The following is a 16,754-nucleotide window of genomic DNA, read 5'->3' as shown; positions in this document are numbered from 1 at the left end:
TCCAGGGCCTCCCTCAGCTTCAGGCAGGCTGTCCTGGTGACAGCTCTGCAGAAGATCCCCTCCGTCGTCGGGCCCTGCTGCTGCAGGACAGCCAGCAGCTCCTGCAAGAGATGCAGGAGGACAGCACTTTGACCAAGCAAAGGGACATTTTTAGTGTTCCAAAGAAATTTTTCAGCCATTTATTACCTGAAACAAAGTCAAGAGGGCTATGGAATTTTTACCTCCTAAACTGTTACTAGTGGGAACACTTCAGTATCTCTGAATGTTACACAAGTTTGATACCAGTTATTACAAGCATAAAACTGACAAAGTTACTCTATATTTTATCATTACCTTTATTCCCACATTTCATCTCAAGTACCATCAGCAATCAGCACAATAAATACAGAGTGAGAGAAAACCATGTATTTTATTTGTACTCAGGCAAAAACTCAACTCGTTTAGATCAAAGCAACAGAGAGCAATCAATTTAATCAATTTTTGAGAATTTACCGAAAACAGAAAAACCCCTCATGCTTATCACACCAGTCTGTCATTGAGCTTCCTATGTCAAAACTCTCTCTTCAAAGCCTTTAGACTTGGCACCATTTTTTGTTGCCCACTACTGCATTTCACATCTTTACTTGTCAAAATGTCGCTATCACCTCTGTAAACATGTTTTGTGTGTAAACTTCAACAAGTGGGAAAGCCTACTAATTTATCCACCCCAAAATCAAGTATGAACTACACATGACATTCATTGCGTCATGTTCTATATAATACTGTTTTAGCAAGAGCTATAGCCTGTTGAATTCATAAAAAAGACGCAGAAACAAAGAGCAGTGCCATGCATTAGTGTAATAACAGTATAAGGCAATAATAAAATAGATACTTTTTTAAAGTATGCTTGCCAAGACAAAAAGTCAAGGCTGTACTCTTAGTCTGTTCTTTTTGGTAGTGTAGGATCTCTTCTTAGGCTAAAAGTGTTAACTTTTGAGCATCTTCATCTGTTACCGTGTCTGATAATAGATACTTTTGTCAAAAATGCAACCTGTGGATTTAAATTTTGTGCAGTAACAGATTTTTGTTTTGCTTTTTCAGTTCATTTTTTTAATGTGGAAATAAAGAAAAACTCTGTTCCTAAAGACTCAAGTAGCGTAAGTGGGAAGAAATATCTGAAGTATCAAAATACGAAATACTCCTAAAATGAACATACACGAACAACAGTATCTCTGCAGGAACGAGAAATTCAGCAACCTAAGCCAAAAGACGGAGCACACACTATTTTCACATGCTTTTTGTTGCTCCTTTGTTCGCTTCACGCTCAAATTGAGTAGGCAAAAGTAGTTCATACGGAGGTCTGGAAAGCCTGACGTCACCAAAGATTTCCTTTATTGCTCAACGTGCCCTTGCAGTGCAGAGCAGAATCAACCTCAACCATTTAAAAAGGAAACTGAAATCACATCTCGAAGTTGTTATAAATGATCTCCAGGTAATTACAGTATCACAGTAATCAGAGTGACTGCTCTTTTTTCTCTAATTATAACTTAATCTACCACCTGTCATTTTTACAAACTGCGGTTCACATTAAAACATTTGCTGATAACAAAAGCTTTTCTTTGAAAACAACACTGCTTCACATCGAGTCAGGCAGCTTGCGCAGATCAGAGTGCTCTTCTGTCACGAGAGACACGGAAAAGGGTAGAGGAGAAAAAGCCGAAATAGGCTACAGCTCATCTGTGCCCTTGCTGCACTGCAGCAGCTCAGGCAGCGCTGGAGACAGCAAGTTTCTTCAGATGATCCATAAATACTTGCAAGCTGACATCGTCAGTAAGAATGGGTGCTCCAGACTCCTAGAAAATAAAGGAAACAAGGAGAATTGATTGTACTCATCATGAAGAAAAAGCATTTTAAGGCACGATACGTTCCACAAATAAACACTTCATAGATTTAGACAGACCCTAGAAGCGAATCGCTGCTGAAATTCTCTGACGAAAAACAGCAGACGGTACATTTACATCAGTCTTCATATATTTACATAAATTCTGGATCTCGGTGCTCTTCCCTGCCAAAAGTTTCATTAGAACCACACGTCCCTATCAAAAAGTACCCTGGTAAAACTTACCTGACAAAAGTAACTGCTGTAAAATTGCTACAGAGCTCTCTCATGTGTGACTTGAACACTGTTCAGTTTAGCAAAGTTCTCCAAAAGTACACTTAAAATGTAGCTTCAGCTGTCTGATGCCAGGACATTTTCAGGAGAAAAGGACACTGCACCAGCATTCACCCACGCCAGTGTTTCTCGTCCCTCTGTAAAAGCTGAGTGCAGACGGACAACGCAGAACTGGGATGCAGCGTCCAAGAACACAAACTGCTCCAGAAAGTTAAAATTTTGAACTCTCACGTAACTTCCTTCCTAAAGACGAGATTTGAAAAACTGATTCCTGGTCACCTGGGGCCCAAAAGTTCTGGAGCAGATCAGTACACTGGAACTGCTGCACTTTGCAGTTCTTGCTCATAACAGACTTCAAGATTTATTTCCACGATTGCAGAAAGGTCCCTTAGTCCTTATGTGTGGTAACTGCTCTCATTCTAAGGAATTTTAAGATATCTGTCTATGAAAGATGGCTAGACATGAAAGTAGCCTATCAGAAGCTTAAACCAGCAAAACAGGTCATTTCTGTCTAAAGAAATACAATCCATTTTTCTTAACTTTTGCAATTTTGGTAGCATCAGGCCAAAACTGCATTTCTTTTCCAGTTTCAAAACCTGGCATTGTTACAGTGTGTCACTTCTGAAACTGGGAAAAGAACACAAAGTCACGCACACAAGCTTTATCAGCAGATTCTTTCTTACCTGTCCCCACGCATACATGTTGTTATGAGTCTGAGAGGGATTTACTTTTGAAAGCAGGAAACGAGCCTTTAAAAAAACAAAAACACAGGCAATGAATTAATCTTCTCAAACAGAAGTTTCTTGTACTCAGAAAAAGCTATGTGTGCATGAACTATACCACTTCTACTATTTGGAGACAAAAAACCATGCAGAGATTCCTATTCAGGAGAGCAAGCAGCACCTCTATAAATAAAGGCACTCCCTAGATTCAATAGCTGTAAGGCAGAACTGCTAACAACTTTTCAGTGCAGTAGAAAAGCAAGCTTTTGTCTTTTTCTAAGCACTAGCAAAGCAAATATTAATTAATATTTTGTTGATATTCACAAGTTTAAAGAAAGAACACAAAGAATACTTTTGGTATTGGTCCAGAGACCCCGACAAGTACTATCTTTTTTTAACCTTATACACCTCATACAAGGAATCTGAGAGTCCAAGTCAGTATGGGAGAGTGACAGGATTCACAAACTTGGTAGAAAGCTTCTATTAAATATCTGACTCCGTAAAAGCTTTAAAATTCAAATTTTTCACTTGCAATTTATATGTATTTTAGCACAGAAATGCACGTTTACTACCCAAAAAGCCCCATGACATCATTAACACATCACTTCCTAGATCATCTATTTTATCATACCTGGCTTCCTCCGTGCTCTGTATCAATGTATCTGGGCATTGGAAATCTGGAATGGAGAATTTCTTGGGCATCATCTATTGGAGCTTGTAGCAAGTGATGGAAGTTTTCATATTCTGGCATATCTTGGTAACCTGATTTACGCCACTGAGCTATGGTCTGGGGGTAAGGGGAAGACAGAATTTTAGAATTATTCACCAATCTTTCCTAGAGGATAAACTGGGCTTTTCAGAGGAGAATGTGCCAGGTCCCCACTGGTGAGGCCTCTGCCTGCCTTGCAGCCTTGCCTCAGCCCAACATTCCCCTTCCCGCAGGGAGCAGCCCACCCCTGCTGCTTCCTGACAGCATCCCAAAAATTCAGAGAACATTTTCCTAATGTAGCACTCCTACAGTAAAAGAATGTTTATGTAAGAAATGACAAATCTTACCTCTCCATGATAAATAAGGATCTGGAAAAAGGTGTCCATAAGGAGAATGCGATCTGGTAAAATGCTGCTGCTATCCAGAAGAACAGGCTAAGATTTAAAAATAAAAAGTTACGAACCGACGCAGAATTGAGCAATCAGAGGCATTACCAGCTCTTTGCATCAGTCACTGAACACCAGGAACTTTTTCAATCACTTACTAAAGCTCCGTATTTGCTCGTTTTCGTGTTATACATCTGCAACCCACGCAATCTCATTCTAAAGTTATCCAGCCTGACTCTGAATATGTAACTTCATGAAAGTAATAAAAACTGTATTCAGGAGCTGAAACCTCCGATTATTACGCACTTTTCTAGTCTTTCAAGTACCTTCCTATTTACCTGTACAATGCCATTAACCTGAACAATAGTTCACTGCAAAAAGATCCAGTAGTTATTCAAGTATAAGATTCAGGCATTGTGGGTTGTTTGGGTTTGGGATTTTTTTTGTGTCTTGTCCTTGCAGCTATTATTACTGTGCATATATACACACCAATACTGTATATAGTGAATGCTCATGATTTATGAAATCCAATTTAATATTCAAGGTTTTAACTCACCTTTTTAAGGGCAGTGACAATAAACTGGCAGTATATGATTTAACTGAATCAGTACGATATGATTTAATTGGATCAATCTTACTAGGGATACCAAAAATATTAACTATTCCAAGAATAAAAAAGTATTATTACTCATTCTAAACGGCTTCTCCTTTGCATCACCCACGTGACCAATTGCTACTCATGCATGGGAGAATGATCTTACACGTGTGAGTAGCTCTTCACAAACGACCTCATTACTTTAAACTCCACTTTTAACATCCCTTTTTTAAGCCCCATGACAATCTTAAATTTTACTGTGGCAATTCCTATAGCCCTTGGTTACCGGTAAGAGTGTCTTGCAGGGGGTTTAGGACCTATCACCCACCCACGAATCCTACAGGAATCACTTCAGTCCTTCACTGGCCAAGTCCCTCGCGGGAGACTGGAACCACGGTTAGAAGACCTCCACAATCGCTTCGGAACCAGGTTCTGTCTCTCTTACACACGCAGGCAACCGAACCCCACCCAACCAAACAGTATTAAAAAAAAAAAAATCCTAACAAGGGTTAGAATTCCAACCTGCCAAGTTCCCTGCCTCCTGTGTTTATTCTCAGTCTCACCATTGCATCACTCTCCCTTATCTGTCACACTACTGGCGGTGTCTCCTATCTTACACTTCTTTCACAAGCTTCTTGAAAGATCGTTTTTTTATTTCAGGTTTATACAGAACGTGCCATGATGAGGTCAGCTGGAAGGTTCTGTACCAAATTGATACGTAATGGTAACCACCTCAAAATTAGAAGCTTTGGATGAGCACGTTAAGACAGAGGGAATTTTGTACCTTTAAAAAAAACCCAACTTTCCTTACAAACTACAGAAAAAGGACTTCTTGAAATAAACCCATTTTTATTGACATTTACATCTGGCACCACAAAAGCAAAAGCAAAACTCCCATAGCTCTCAAAAAAGAGCAAAAACCCTACCATTCCTTAGTTTAAAACATCATCTCTTCACAGACTGACTTTTGTTCTCCAGACCGTGCTACATCAGGATTCTGAGCCATGTCTTGCTCATAGTATGTTCTACATTAAACGAATATTCTCTCTCATGCAGTAAATTTTAAAACAACGTATTTTGTAACGTGCAACCATGATTACAACAATCACATCTCTCTTAAAACAGCACCTTATAATCTACCATTATGTGATATATAATGATACCTCTGGAGGTCCATTGAAAGAGTAGGCATAGAGAATCGGTTGAACCATGATAAGCGACTGGGTCAGATCTTGACGCATGAAATGATGGCGGTAGTACGAGCTCTCATCTGGACTGTTATTAAAAACTTGTAAGAAAGGAGATCTTCTCAAGTGGAACATAAACTGCAAAACAAAAACCATTTGCTTGAACTTTCAGAGACATAAATGAAAGCTGTGCAAGGAGAGAAATGTTTTTCATAAACTCCAAGACCAATGCCACAACAAAATTGAATTTCAAGTCCTTCAACATTTCTAACTTGTATGTGCACCTTTGCCAGTTTTTATATACTCTCATGAGAGTAAGACAGAAAGATCAGAAAGGATAAAACTACAAAGCAGCTTTGAATTAGGAGAAAAGTTTAATATTTCTTCTTCTCCAGTACTGACAAATAGTACGACTGAGTATTGTCAACCCCTTCCTTTACTGTAAGTTTGACTGTTCCCATGAGGGAGGCTGCTGTGCTTGAACACACATGGTAAGTTATAGCATGTGAACAGAAAAAGAAACATTAACCACAGCAAAGTTAACTTCACTAGTAAATAGAAAAAGCAAATCCTTTCATTGCTGAATCAACTTCTCCACAACACTTAACACCTTGAGACACATTGGTAGGTAACTCAGAACAGAAATATTATCTAAGTCTATGAAAAATCCAAAAGCAACGTATCAGGAGCTATGAGAACGCAGGAATTTATCAGAATGGATTATGAGCAAAAAAACTATTCAAAGTTTAATACAGTCAAGCTCAAGTTCACCAGTGAAGTGTTTCTTTTCAGGTCATTACTATAAATCATATAGAAAAGAAACAACAAAGCAAAACCATATGTTTTCTCATGTTTTCTTAATTTCTTCATTAAAACTGCCCTTAAAAAAAAAAAAAAGTCTCATTATCTGAATTAAACGTGGGTAAGATGACAATTCCATTACAGGAGAAACGAAAAATACACACAGTTAGAGAAGTTTAGCTGTAAGACAGAGGGCACAAGGGGACACAGCAGCACAGACAACAGAAGCTATTTGCCCAATGTCACACACCAGACAGTAGCTGGCCCAGGGGGTCCTTTCATGCTGAAACCCAGTGTAATGACTTATTTTGCTTTGTGCTACAGTGCCTCTTCCTTCACTAAGCATTCCCTCTTTGCCCCATACAGACACTTCTACTCACCTGTGGGTAAAGTGAAAAGGTTTCTGAAAACCTGAAAGAGCCTGGATCATCCTTGTGATATTCTCCAAATTTCTGACACTGGAATAAAAGAAAAAAAGTATCTACATTAAGAAGCATACTTGTTTGGTCATGCTACAATGATATGTTTGTTTGGTTTTAATAGACACATTATCTGAGGTGCTTACAGCTTTGTAAGCAAACAGAAACCTAGCAAAAACACTGACTTAAGTTACTTTCTTAACAAGAAGTGATTTCCTCGGGTATGAGGCTTTAATGGCTTTTTTACTTTTTTCCTCTAAAATGACTAAGCAGAGTTAGATGATTAAACAGCCCTGGAGGACATGTATAAAATTAAAACTCCATTTTAATAACTTACTGACGAGTAAGGAAAGAAAAAACCAAAACGCAGATAACTGAACTTTTGAAAATAAAGACATTCCATATGGTGTTCCAGATACTTTGACTTTTTTTCTTCTAAAAATATTCCATCTACAATATCATTACACGCAGCAGAAAGCGGAGAAAGCTCCAATTTCTGCTAATCTCATGCTAGAACTTCTCTCGATTGCTGGCAATTACCAACCTCTGAGGACTGAGGAAACATTAACAAACGAACTAAAAACATATCTGCACTTTTTTCCATTTAAGGTAGAAAATCTTAGTTAATTCTGCAGACTCATTTATGGAAATGAAGCATTAAATTCATTTTTTGGTTTTATTTTTAAAGGAACAATCACTGAGCACTAATCATTTAAGACTGATATGCCTGGAGACAAGAAACCAATCTCTTTTAATGTAGTCCTTTCTACCAGCCGTATAAGCTGCCTGTCCAGCCACCGAAGCACATCAGGCCCCTCCTCTGTCTCTGCCCTGTACACTGCCAATCTCGCCATGAGAATCGCAGCAGCTTCCTGGTCAAAAGATGCAGCAATGTTCTGGATCTGCGTCTGCGCATCTGCCCAGCTGCAAGAGAGAAATACAGGTGTTTGCACCACGGTGAAAGATGTCCAACTTCAAAATGAAGGCAAAGAAAGCAGTGTTAGCAGTTTCACAAACTCATGCTGCAGCTTCAAAAATCTACTGGGTGTAAATGAGCAGCCTCTCAGTTAACCATTCTTTCATTAGAAATGTCCCTTATTTGTACAGGTGCCATGCAAGCAGTGAAGTAAAATATAAGGCAACTTATAAAAAAGTTATTATATTTTAAAAAAATTATGAAAGTTAAGTTACAGAAAACACTGTCCATAAAGCAAATTGCACATTCCCACACTAAGAGTTTTCTTGTGCACCTTACTTGTTCTGTTCAATTTGCAAGGTGAGCTACTAATCTGTCCTTTCATCAGTCATCAAAAAGATTTTACTAATATTACTAATGTAAGTTAACAAGATATTTACATCAGCAGTAAGGATAATGCCTTTTTAGATAAGCTGAATCTTCCATCAAATTAATAAACTCCTTCATCTTAAAGGAAATGTCATTGGACACTGAAAAACGCCTGCATAATATTAAACATTTTCTAAAATTGTGAAGTAAATTGAATCAAAGAAGCTGCAGGTAAAGGTTATACAAGGAAGAAGAGGTATTTACACCCCCCTAAACAGGGGCTTACACTCTGAAGTGAAGCAATGAAGTGATCTTTGCCATTCCCTAAATCTGACCATCTCTTCTCCTCTGTTTGAGCTATAGCATTTCACTCAAAGCTTCCTCCTCATCCAAAATCACTTGGGTTACTTCAGAGCACTCCCATAACATCATTATACAGCCACTGCAACCTCTGAGAGAAGGAACAGCCCACAGAACTGCTCAGAGGTATGACCACAGCCTTCACCACCTGCGGCACTGAATCTCCCACAGCAACAGACTGGTTACAAAATCTAAAGATTAAAAGGCAAATATATATCCTGCTTCTTCAAAAATGATTCATCACAAGTAAAACATACTTTCTGGCAACTGTGGTCACTCTGATACGTCTCTGTCCACTGGAATGCTGGTACTGAGTCACAAACTGGATGGCACCACGTCCTCCTTGAGGAATGGGAGCATTGTGCTAAGTACAGAAGGGAAACAAATGGAGATGAATCTCAAGATTTTATAGTATAATTCAAAAAATGTATAAACAAATTGCTAGAAAATGATAAAATTCTTAGCAGTGCATTTATATAACCTGAGCTGCTTATTCTCTGGTGCTTTTATTATGTTGAGTACCTTTACTAAACATGGCTAATAAACCTGGAGACTGTTAAGGGATGTTAGGAGCAGTTGCTGCCTCCACCAGATACCCTTAAAGCAACCAATGCTCTCTCCTTCCACATACCCTTACAGAGACACCACTTTCCAAGGGGCTGTGTTAAAATTGCTGATTTCAGTAGATGCTATTTGAACATCACAGGACTTGCTGGAATTACAGGGCAACAAAACCACTACTACTCTAAAATTGATTAATGAATCCCAGAAAGTGCCATTGAAACGTAAAGATTGGGATCCAGGTGTAAACTGAAATTTCCAAACTCTGGCCAGTAGAAATACAGATTTATACGCTGCTAACAAAGTAATTCCAAAAGGGAAGGACAGTTGAAATCAACTGCTACACACCTGACCAGACCAGTTTCAGAGCTAGAAATGAGACCAAAATAAATATTCAAAAGGTAAAATGAAAAGTTCACATTTTCAAACCTTTGCACAGTTTATAAAGCATGCAACAGAGCATACTAAATATACCGAAACCACAGTCAACTCACAGCTTCTGAGCTTGAGATATGTGGAAGAAGGGAACATACTAGAAGAAAACAGCACATTTGCTTGTCATGTTTTTATCCTCCCTCCTAGTACCCCCTCAGGGAGACAGGAAACCAGGCTATAAGCCCTGAGGCATTTCAACGAACCCGATCTTTACTTGCACACACTGAGCAATTAAAGCATAAATTGAAATGTATTATCATGGAGTCATTAGCTTGTAACTAAAACATCAGAGAAATACTAAAAAGCACTTTTAAATACACAGATTATACTATTTTCATATATTACTTATTAAAATGTATTTCAGTTGCAACACCGAAAAGAAAAATTGGACTCTATCCAAATTATTATGAACTTTATCCAAAATTTCTAGAGCTCTTTGATTCTCATGATCATATTCAAGAAGACTGGCTCATCATTAAGCTGTTAATAATCCACCTCTAAACTTTGACCACACAAAATGGCAACGCTGTTTGCATCCCTGCTACTGTGCTTGAGGGAACCACGCAGAAATATTGGCTTCAGCAGTCACATAAAAGAAAATTACTGCGTTCAGCAGACAAACAGACATTTATTACCTGGTTTACCACCTCAAAGTACAGTGCAAGTGTTGTAGTAGGATTAAGTCCACAAATCTTCCACTGACAAGTACCTCCTGTTCCAATTTCCTGTAGAAAGATTTTTCCAAAGCAGAAGTATTACCTTCCTTCATAAGGTACAACATCTGGACACGACAGGTAATGGTTTACAACTACTCTGTCACAGGTTTTCTCCCTGCTCACTCTGCCAGCTTCTCAAACACTCTCACAAAGCAACTGCAGTGTGGGATGCGGGAATAATAAAAAAGGAGATGGTTGCAAGAGAATAAAGCATTAGAAAGATAAGGAGACAGCATTAAAAAAATGGAAAAGCAAGTCAGAAATAGGAAAAAGTACCAGACTTGGCTTAAACAGCCTCAAGAGAAGAGGTGAGAAGCACATGTGAGTGGAATGACTCTAAGGCACTTCAGTAAAACTCCAAGTAGATGGCTCACACAGTATGTACTGTGTAGATACACAGGCTCAAGTTACTGACAAGGTAACTCTGTGCGGGTAGTGATGTATTTCACATGACAGTTCCTTTTTGTCATCCAAACAACATAAATACCCAGAGAAACCAATTAAAATAATCAGTCAGTCATTATGGACCCAGTGAAACCAAACAAAACATTCAAGGAGAATCATACTGGCAGTATTGTCACCGTGCTTGTGTTCACCGTTAAAAGCACTAGGGCTACATTAACTGTTCAGTTACCACTTGCAACAAGCTGCATCTGCATTTAATTCATCTGTGTTTTATCTCACAAATTTTAATTCAGATAATTTTAAAAAAAAAAAAAAAGGTTTAGCATAGAAATTGATAATTATATAATTGCAAGACAACAGACATGAATTCCCAATTAAATTTTCTATTGTCTCTTATGATTTAAATACGCAGCTTAAATAAGGAGATGTACATTTAATTGTTTGGAGGGTGTTAACTTTTATTGTAATATATGCAATCACTCGGGTGACAAAATAAGAAAATCTGTACCATATCACAAAAAGAAAAAGAAAAAGCTGATTATACTGAGAATTTTCAGTTCACGATGCAATCATAAATACAAGGAAAACTTAGGCATGAAAAATGCTTGATTACAGGAGGCCATTTGTAAGCACCCTCATACTGGAAAGTGCTCTATTATGCAGATTGTTAGGAACAAGAGTGAGACTTTTCAAATGGAAGACATTTTGGTTACTTGTGGGAATTAATTTTGATTAATAATCAAATGCAAAATTAAACTGTAGTAATATTATTTGATGAGAAAATAAATTAATATTTAAAACTGATGTAAATCTGAAGTTACTTCAGGACCCTGTAAGGGTTGGATATTCTAATCAATCAATTAAATGTGCACCTGGGGAAACAGCTACACCAACGGGAAGATGGAGTCAAGATAAAGGGGATGTTTCCATTGTCTTGTGTCCTGTTCTCTCAGTTTTTCTAAACAAAGTATTTTCGTGGTTCTGTTTGGATCAAAGCGCATAACTCCAATTTTAACCATAAAGCATGCCGACTCACTTTCTACTTGGTTTCTGCTTTGCCAGCATATAACTTTTCTGCAGTAATTTTAAAGCAACCGCTCAGTGGACAAACTTAACCAAGGCACAAGAGGTCTGCAAGGTCTAATACAGCTTGAATCTAATCTAGCAACGAACAGGAAGTTTCCTAAAAAACAGCCCTTGTGTGTATTTAAATTAATACTGGTAAAAAAGTAAACACCCTTTGTTCCGTTTATGGAAAAGTTTCAGCCTCTCTTCAAATCCAGAAACCCTAAATCCTCTTTTTCCACAGTAGGATATTACCTCCCTTTTCGGCAAAGTTAACTTACATTTTCTGAGACACACGGTCCTTTGGCGTTGAGAGAGACACAGGGTCCAATCGCTCCAGAAATCTTCACTTCTCTTGAAGTCTTCATATTTAGAAGAAAAACAGACATTAATATGACACATTAAAAACAACTCATTTTATCATTAGTTAATGAAAACCTTAATGCAAATCAGGATCTTGATACTTTTAGGAAAGGTTATAGTCTCCCTTTTAGCTGCCACCAAATGCAGGGTAAGAAGGAATTATCATAATACTTAACTCACATTTACAGAATCACAGAACTGTAAAAAGACAGCTAGGCAGTAACAGCTATGTCCAAGCCAACCCTGACACATCTGTTTGGCATATTCCTAAAATCTCCCTAAAGGGCAGAGACTCTACAGTTCTTGGCCATCCTATTCCAGGATTTCACTAACACACTGCATTTTTTCATTCTTACCTTTATTTCTAATGTGCCACCAAATCCCATTTTAAACTGTCCTTGCATATCTTTTGTGAACACTCTCTGAAAGGTCTGTTTGAATAAAGATGTATTGAAAGAGTCTCCCATTACCATGTAGCCTCTAGAAAACAAGAGGAACAAACCAACCCCTGAAGTTATTACACAATAATTTAGCACATAGGATTTATACTATTTTTGTTAAAGGCTAAAGCTAATGACAGTTCATGGTGAGGCACATTTTTGCCTTCTTAAAATGTAGTACCATTAAATTAATATTTTGCTACAAGGTTAGGGATGAATTTTGCAAATGAGCTTCTTGCCCAAACAGCATCTTACGGTCACTGTGACTGCAACAAAATCTTTCACTGGGAAAATACTATAGGGGACTTCAACACTACAAATGTCTCGCAACCTTGTCAAGCAAAGTCAGTTAACCACTTCTAATATTCAATATTCAAAACCTATCACCATGCCATTTAATTTTGAGTAGTTCACTCGTTATTTCAGGCTTGTGCTTTCAAATCTAGGCTCAAGAAGAATGATTTGGTTTTATGCTTAGCAATGTTCTGTAGATGTAACTGCAACAGTTGCCACTCAACATGAAATATAATTTACTGCATTTAGGAAATAGCAGTATTATTATTATTCATCCAAAAAACATTAATTATATCACATTAGTAAAACATGTTAATAGGTCAAACATTACACCTGAAAGAAGTTACAGAACTTTTCAGGTGGACGCTCAAAGACAGAAGACAACAGAGATGGGCAGAATCAGAAATCCCTCCTTGTATGTAAAATGTAACCAAACAGAAAATGAAAACAGCTGTAAGAGAAATGGACAAACTATACATTAAGGCTGGTTCTGCTGGAAGAAAACAGGGTAAGATGAGTCACAAGAGCAGAGAGAAAGAGCAAAATTACACTGTAGTTATATAGGAAAAGACAGTTTGAGTTTGATGCAGAACAGGAATGGGAATCAAATGTGCAGGTAAAGTAATGAACTTAAAGATCCCAAGCAGTGGAGACTCCCATGCTAAGGCTATACAAACACCTCGCTGAAAAGAAGCAACCCAGCAGTGTCTAGCATGGCCAAGTTGGCCTGAAAATCAGCAGCGTACGTTCACCACAGCCTGCGGCCCCATCTCTCATTCTTCTTGGTTTGCCAAGATACATAGCGTGTGCTAAGGATCTCTGTCATATAAATACACCGACAGGCAACTAAGGCAGCCCTTATCCACAGACATACAAGTCACTAAACTGATGGGCAAAGATGCTTCATTTAATTTTACCTGCAGCTGGTATTGACAGAGCTAACAAGAAGCAGTAAGAAAAATGAGCTTGGCAAAAGAACCCAGACTGAATACAGAAGTCTAATCTAAAATCCAAGCAGTATGTAAAGCAGGTGGCTATACTAGATGAAATACTACGAGTGTAGAAAAGACTTTCAGAAAGAGAAAGAAAGAGAAAAGTCTGTCTTTGAAAAAATACAGAGGAAGAATTGGCAAGACTTAAAAAATTAAACTGGTACTTAACACACAAGCAAGAGTCAAAAGTCATGTCACACCGTAGGTCTCCAAGAGAGGAAAGGTGAGGGTGACATCCACAGTGACAGAAAAGAGGGGAGTGGTTTCATGAGAAAGACTAGAACTTGCTTTGATCCTGCTAAAATGAACTGACGGCAAGAGAAGCCGGAGGGAATGCAAGACCATGTCTGAAATGCAGAAGTGGACAGAGGGAGCAAAAATCAGGAGCAACAGACGTACCCAACAATCACCTAAGACAGCTGAACCTATGTACAACAGGATATAGGGCATAAACATGACAGAAGGAATAACACAAGGCTTTGTACCACTCCAAAGAGCAAGGAAAAGAAGGATGACAGGTCCTTATCTTTACTGAAACCAGTAGCTTACATAGACACGCACTGAAGAAGAAAGTAGCAACAGTACACAGGATAAATCACCTACTTAAGAGATAGCCAAGTTATTTAAGACAAACTGATCATTAAAAGAATAAAAAACAGCAAATCCCTAATTAACCCTACAATTATGGTGACAAATTTGCCAGAGGCTAAGAAATTCCAAAATTCTGGTACAAATGCAACCATCACAGTTTATCAGAGCAGCTTTGTGGGGAAGGGGGTTGTTGGGTGGTTTTGGGTTTTTTTTAAGTACCAGAATGGTTTTGGTAAGTGCTTCCTGTTAAACAACTTTAAGAAACGAAAACAAAAAAAAGAAAGAAAAAAACCCACCCTGCACCTTCATACACCACTTAAAAATGAACAGGCACATACCCCGTGTAGTTGGGACAACACTTCATCTCCAGAAGACCAGTCTGATCCAGTGCACATGCATATATGTCAACAACATGACCATTTGCTGCAGCCCGATTAGCCAGGGCTTCAAAATGCTAAATCCAAGATGAAAACACAGTTCATAGCAGTTTATGATGTGAACTCTCCTCATCTTCATATTAAACCCTAAACTCCCAAAATTTTTCTGTAACAACATTATCAGACTTTATTCACACCACAGTCTAAGACAAGCTAAAAGAGTATCTTTTCCTGAAGTCAATCTAATTAAGACTGGAATTTTCAGCACCTGGGGGGTTTTTCCTGACCAGCTGAGAACCTGACTCACATTAGACAGACCAGTGGCTGCTACTTAAACCAGAAAATTATCTTGATCTTTTCTTTCTAAACTTTGCATTAAGTACTAGATCCAACACTGAATTTATTTTCTAATCTCAAGCATGTACAACAACAAGGACCTGCAACTGAGCTAACATTTAAACTACCCATTATTATCAGTTAAGATAAATTAAACATGTTTTAGATGCAGTTCACCTGCCCAAAAGTATTTAGGATGCAACAAACTACGCCTAAACTCTACTGTCTAAGCCTCCCTCAACTACAGAGGCAGTTCTGAGCAGCTGGTTTAGAAGCAGAGAGCCTTACTCCAGCTGTATCATTTAGCATATACATATCATTTAGTCACATGAACCATTGACTTAAACCAAGGAAAACACTCCAAAGAACTTTAATGTAAAGCTAGACAACGTCCTAACTCAATACAGTGAAATTTCTGAAGAAATTTCTGCAGATCACTATTCAGAGACAAGTAAACAAGCCCACACCATTACGACTTCTTTATACATTTGCTACTATTGACATTTTACAGTGCCGGGCAATGCAAATGTTTACTTACTGGTAAGGTGCCTAAAATATCACCCATAATCATCTCTTACCTTAGTACCCTTTTTAACATATTTAGCATTGTCTTTTTCAATGTCATGCCATGATCTTATAGGTAACTTCAATTCATCCCCTACAACCATGCCAGGTCCTTGTGTCGCTGGTCCTCCAATGAACATCATTATACGTGCACCAGTGTTAGGAAAAGTGCACTGCGTGAAACAAAAGACAAATAAAACCATCAGGTTTTGCTACAAATCGTACAAAAGAAATAGCTATGGAGGTATGTATCATGTTGATAGGATTCTAGCAATAACTGTACCTTTTCCCTCTGAAAACTTAAATCCAATGTTAATTCAACGTCTCAATTTTGCCTCATTAAAATGTGTGAACATCTATGATTACTCTACGTATGTAAGGAATTATATCCATCAGAATCACCATATACATCTAATATGCATCAATTACTAAGGCTTTTACGTATTTATTGTGGCAGCTTTTCTGGAATGAAATCATCTACTTACATATTAGCACAAGTGCAGTTAAAGGTATTACCTCAAGGAGCCCTACAGCTATAGAGAGCGCCACTCCAGAAGAGCGCAAGGGCCGTTTTCCCTGTGGAACAGGCCAAGGATCCCGCTGCAGTTCACCCAAAAGATCAGTAAGATTCATATCAATTTTCTGCACTGGCTGCAAAAATCTGTGAACAAATACATGGAATTAGTTCTGATTCAAGTTGTTAAATACAAATTTTATCAGTTGCTTACTAGCAATACATTAGACATATGTTAGCAATGCCCAATTCTACATCTAGTCTGGATTTGGAGCAAGGTCTCTGCCTCACCAACATAACGCAGCTTGATATAATTAACAAACGCACCGCACTCAGCTTAGGAATTTCAGCAAAGCACTTGTCAAACAAGACTTGCTTAGACATATCACCACTATCTGGAAAGAACCCTAACAAGTAAGAAGAGCACAGCAGATTATGACCTTCGAATCTCACAAAGAAATTCAAGCTTCACTACGTCAATGAAA

General features: G+C 38.2%; 1 protein-coding gene across 1 annotated transcript in view; it reads right to left on the bottom strand.

Annotated features, from left to right (window-relative positions):
• Positions 1-1,314: 1,314 nt before the first annotated feature.
• Positions 1,315-16,754, bottom strand: part of SEC23A (Sec23 homolog A (S. cerevisiae)) — an 18,122-nt gene continuing 2,682 nt past the window's right edge. The window contains exons 5-18 of the mRNA XM_010193402.1: positions 16,272-16,416; positions 15,770-15,928; positions 14,817-14,932; positions 12,518-12,641; positions 12,080-12,160; positions 10,248-10,337; positions 8,874-8,980; positions 7,742-7,895; positions 6,933-7,010; positions 5,728-5,889; positions 3,931-4,017; positions 3,506-3,661; positions 2,836-2,901; positions 1,315-1,832 (exon numbers count right to left, since the gene is read on the bottom strand). Coding sequence (XP_010191704.1) covers positions 1,743-1,832; positions 2,836-2,901; positions 3,506-3,661; positions 3,931-4,017; positions 5,728-5,889; positions 6,933-7,010; positions 7,742-7,895; positions 8,874-8,980; positions 10,248-10,337; positions 12,080-12,160; positions 12,518-12,641; positions 14,817-14,932; positions 15,770-15,928; positions 16,272-16,416 — 1,615 coding nt within the window. The 3' untranslated portion in view covers positions 1,315-1,742. The remainder of the gene's footprint in view (positions 1,833-2,835; positions 2,902-3,505; positions 3,662-3,930; positions 4,018-5,727; positions 5,890-6,932; positions 7,011-7,741; positions 7,896-8,873; positions 8,981-10,247; positions 10,338-12,079; positions 12,161-12,517; positions 12,642-14,816; positions 14,933-15,769; positions 15,929-16,271; positions 16,417-16,754) is intronic.

Source organism: Mesitornis unicolor, unplaced genomic scaffold (assembly GCF_000695765.1).
Source record: "Mesitornis unicolor isolate BGI_N332 unplaced genomic scaffold, ASM69576v1 scaffold9691, whole genome shotgun sequence".
Taxonomy (NCBI): domain Eukaryota; kingdom Metazoa; phylum Chordata; class Aves; order Mesitornithiformes; family Mesitornithidae; genus Mesitornis; species Mesitornis unicolor.
This window is presented reverse-complemented; position numbering and strand designations above follow the sequence as displayed.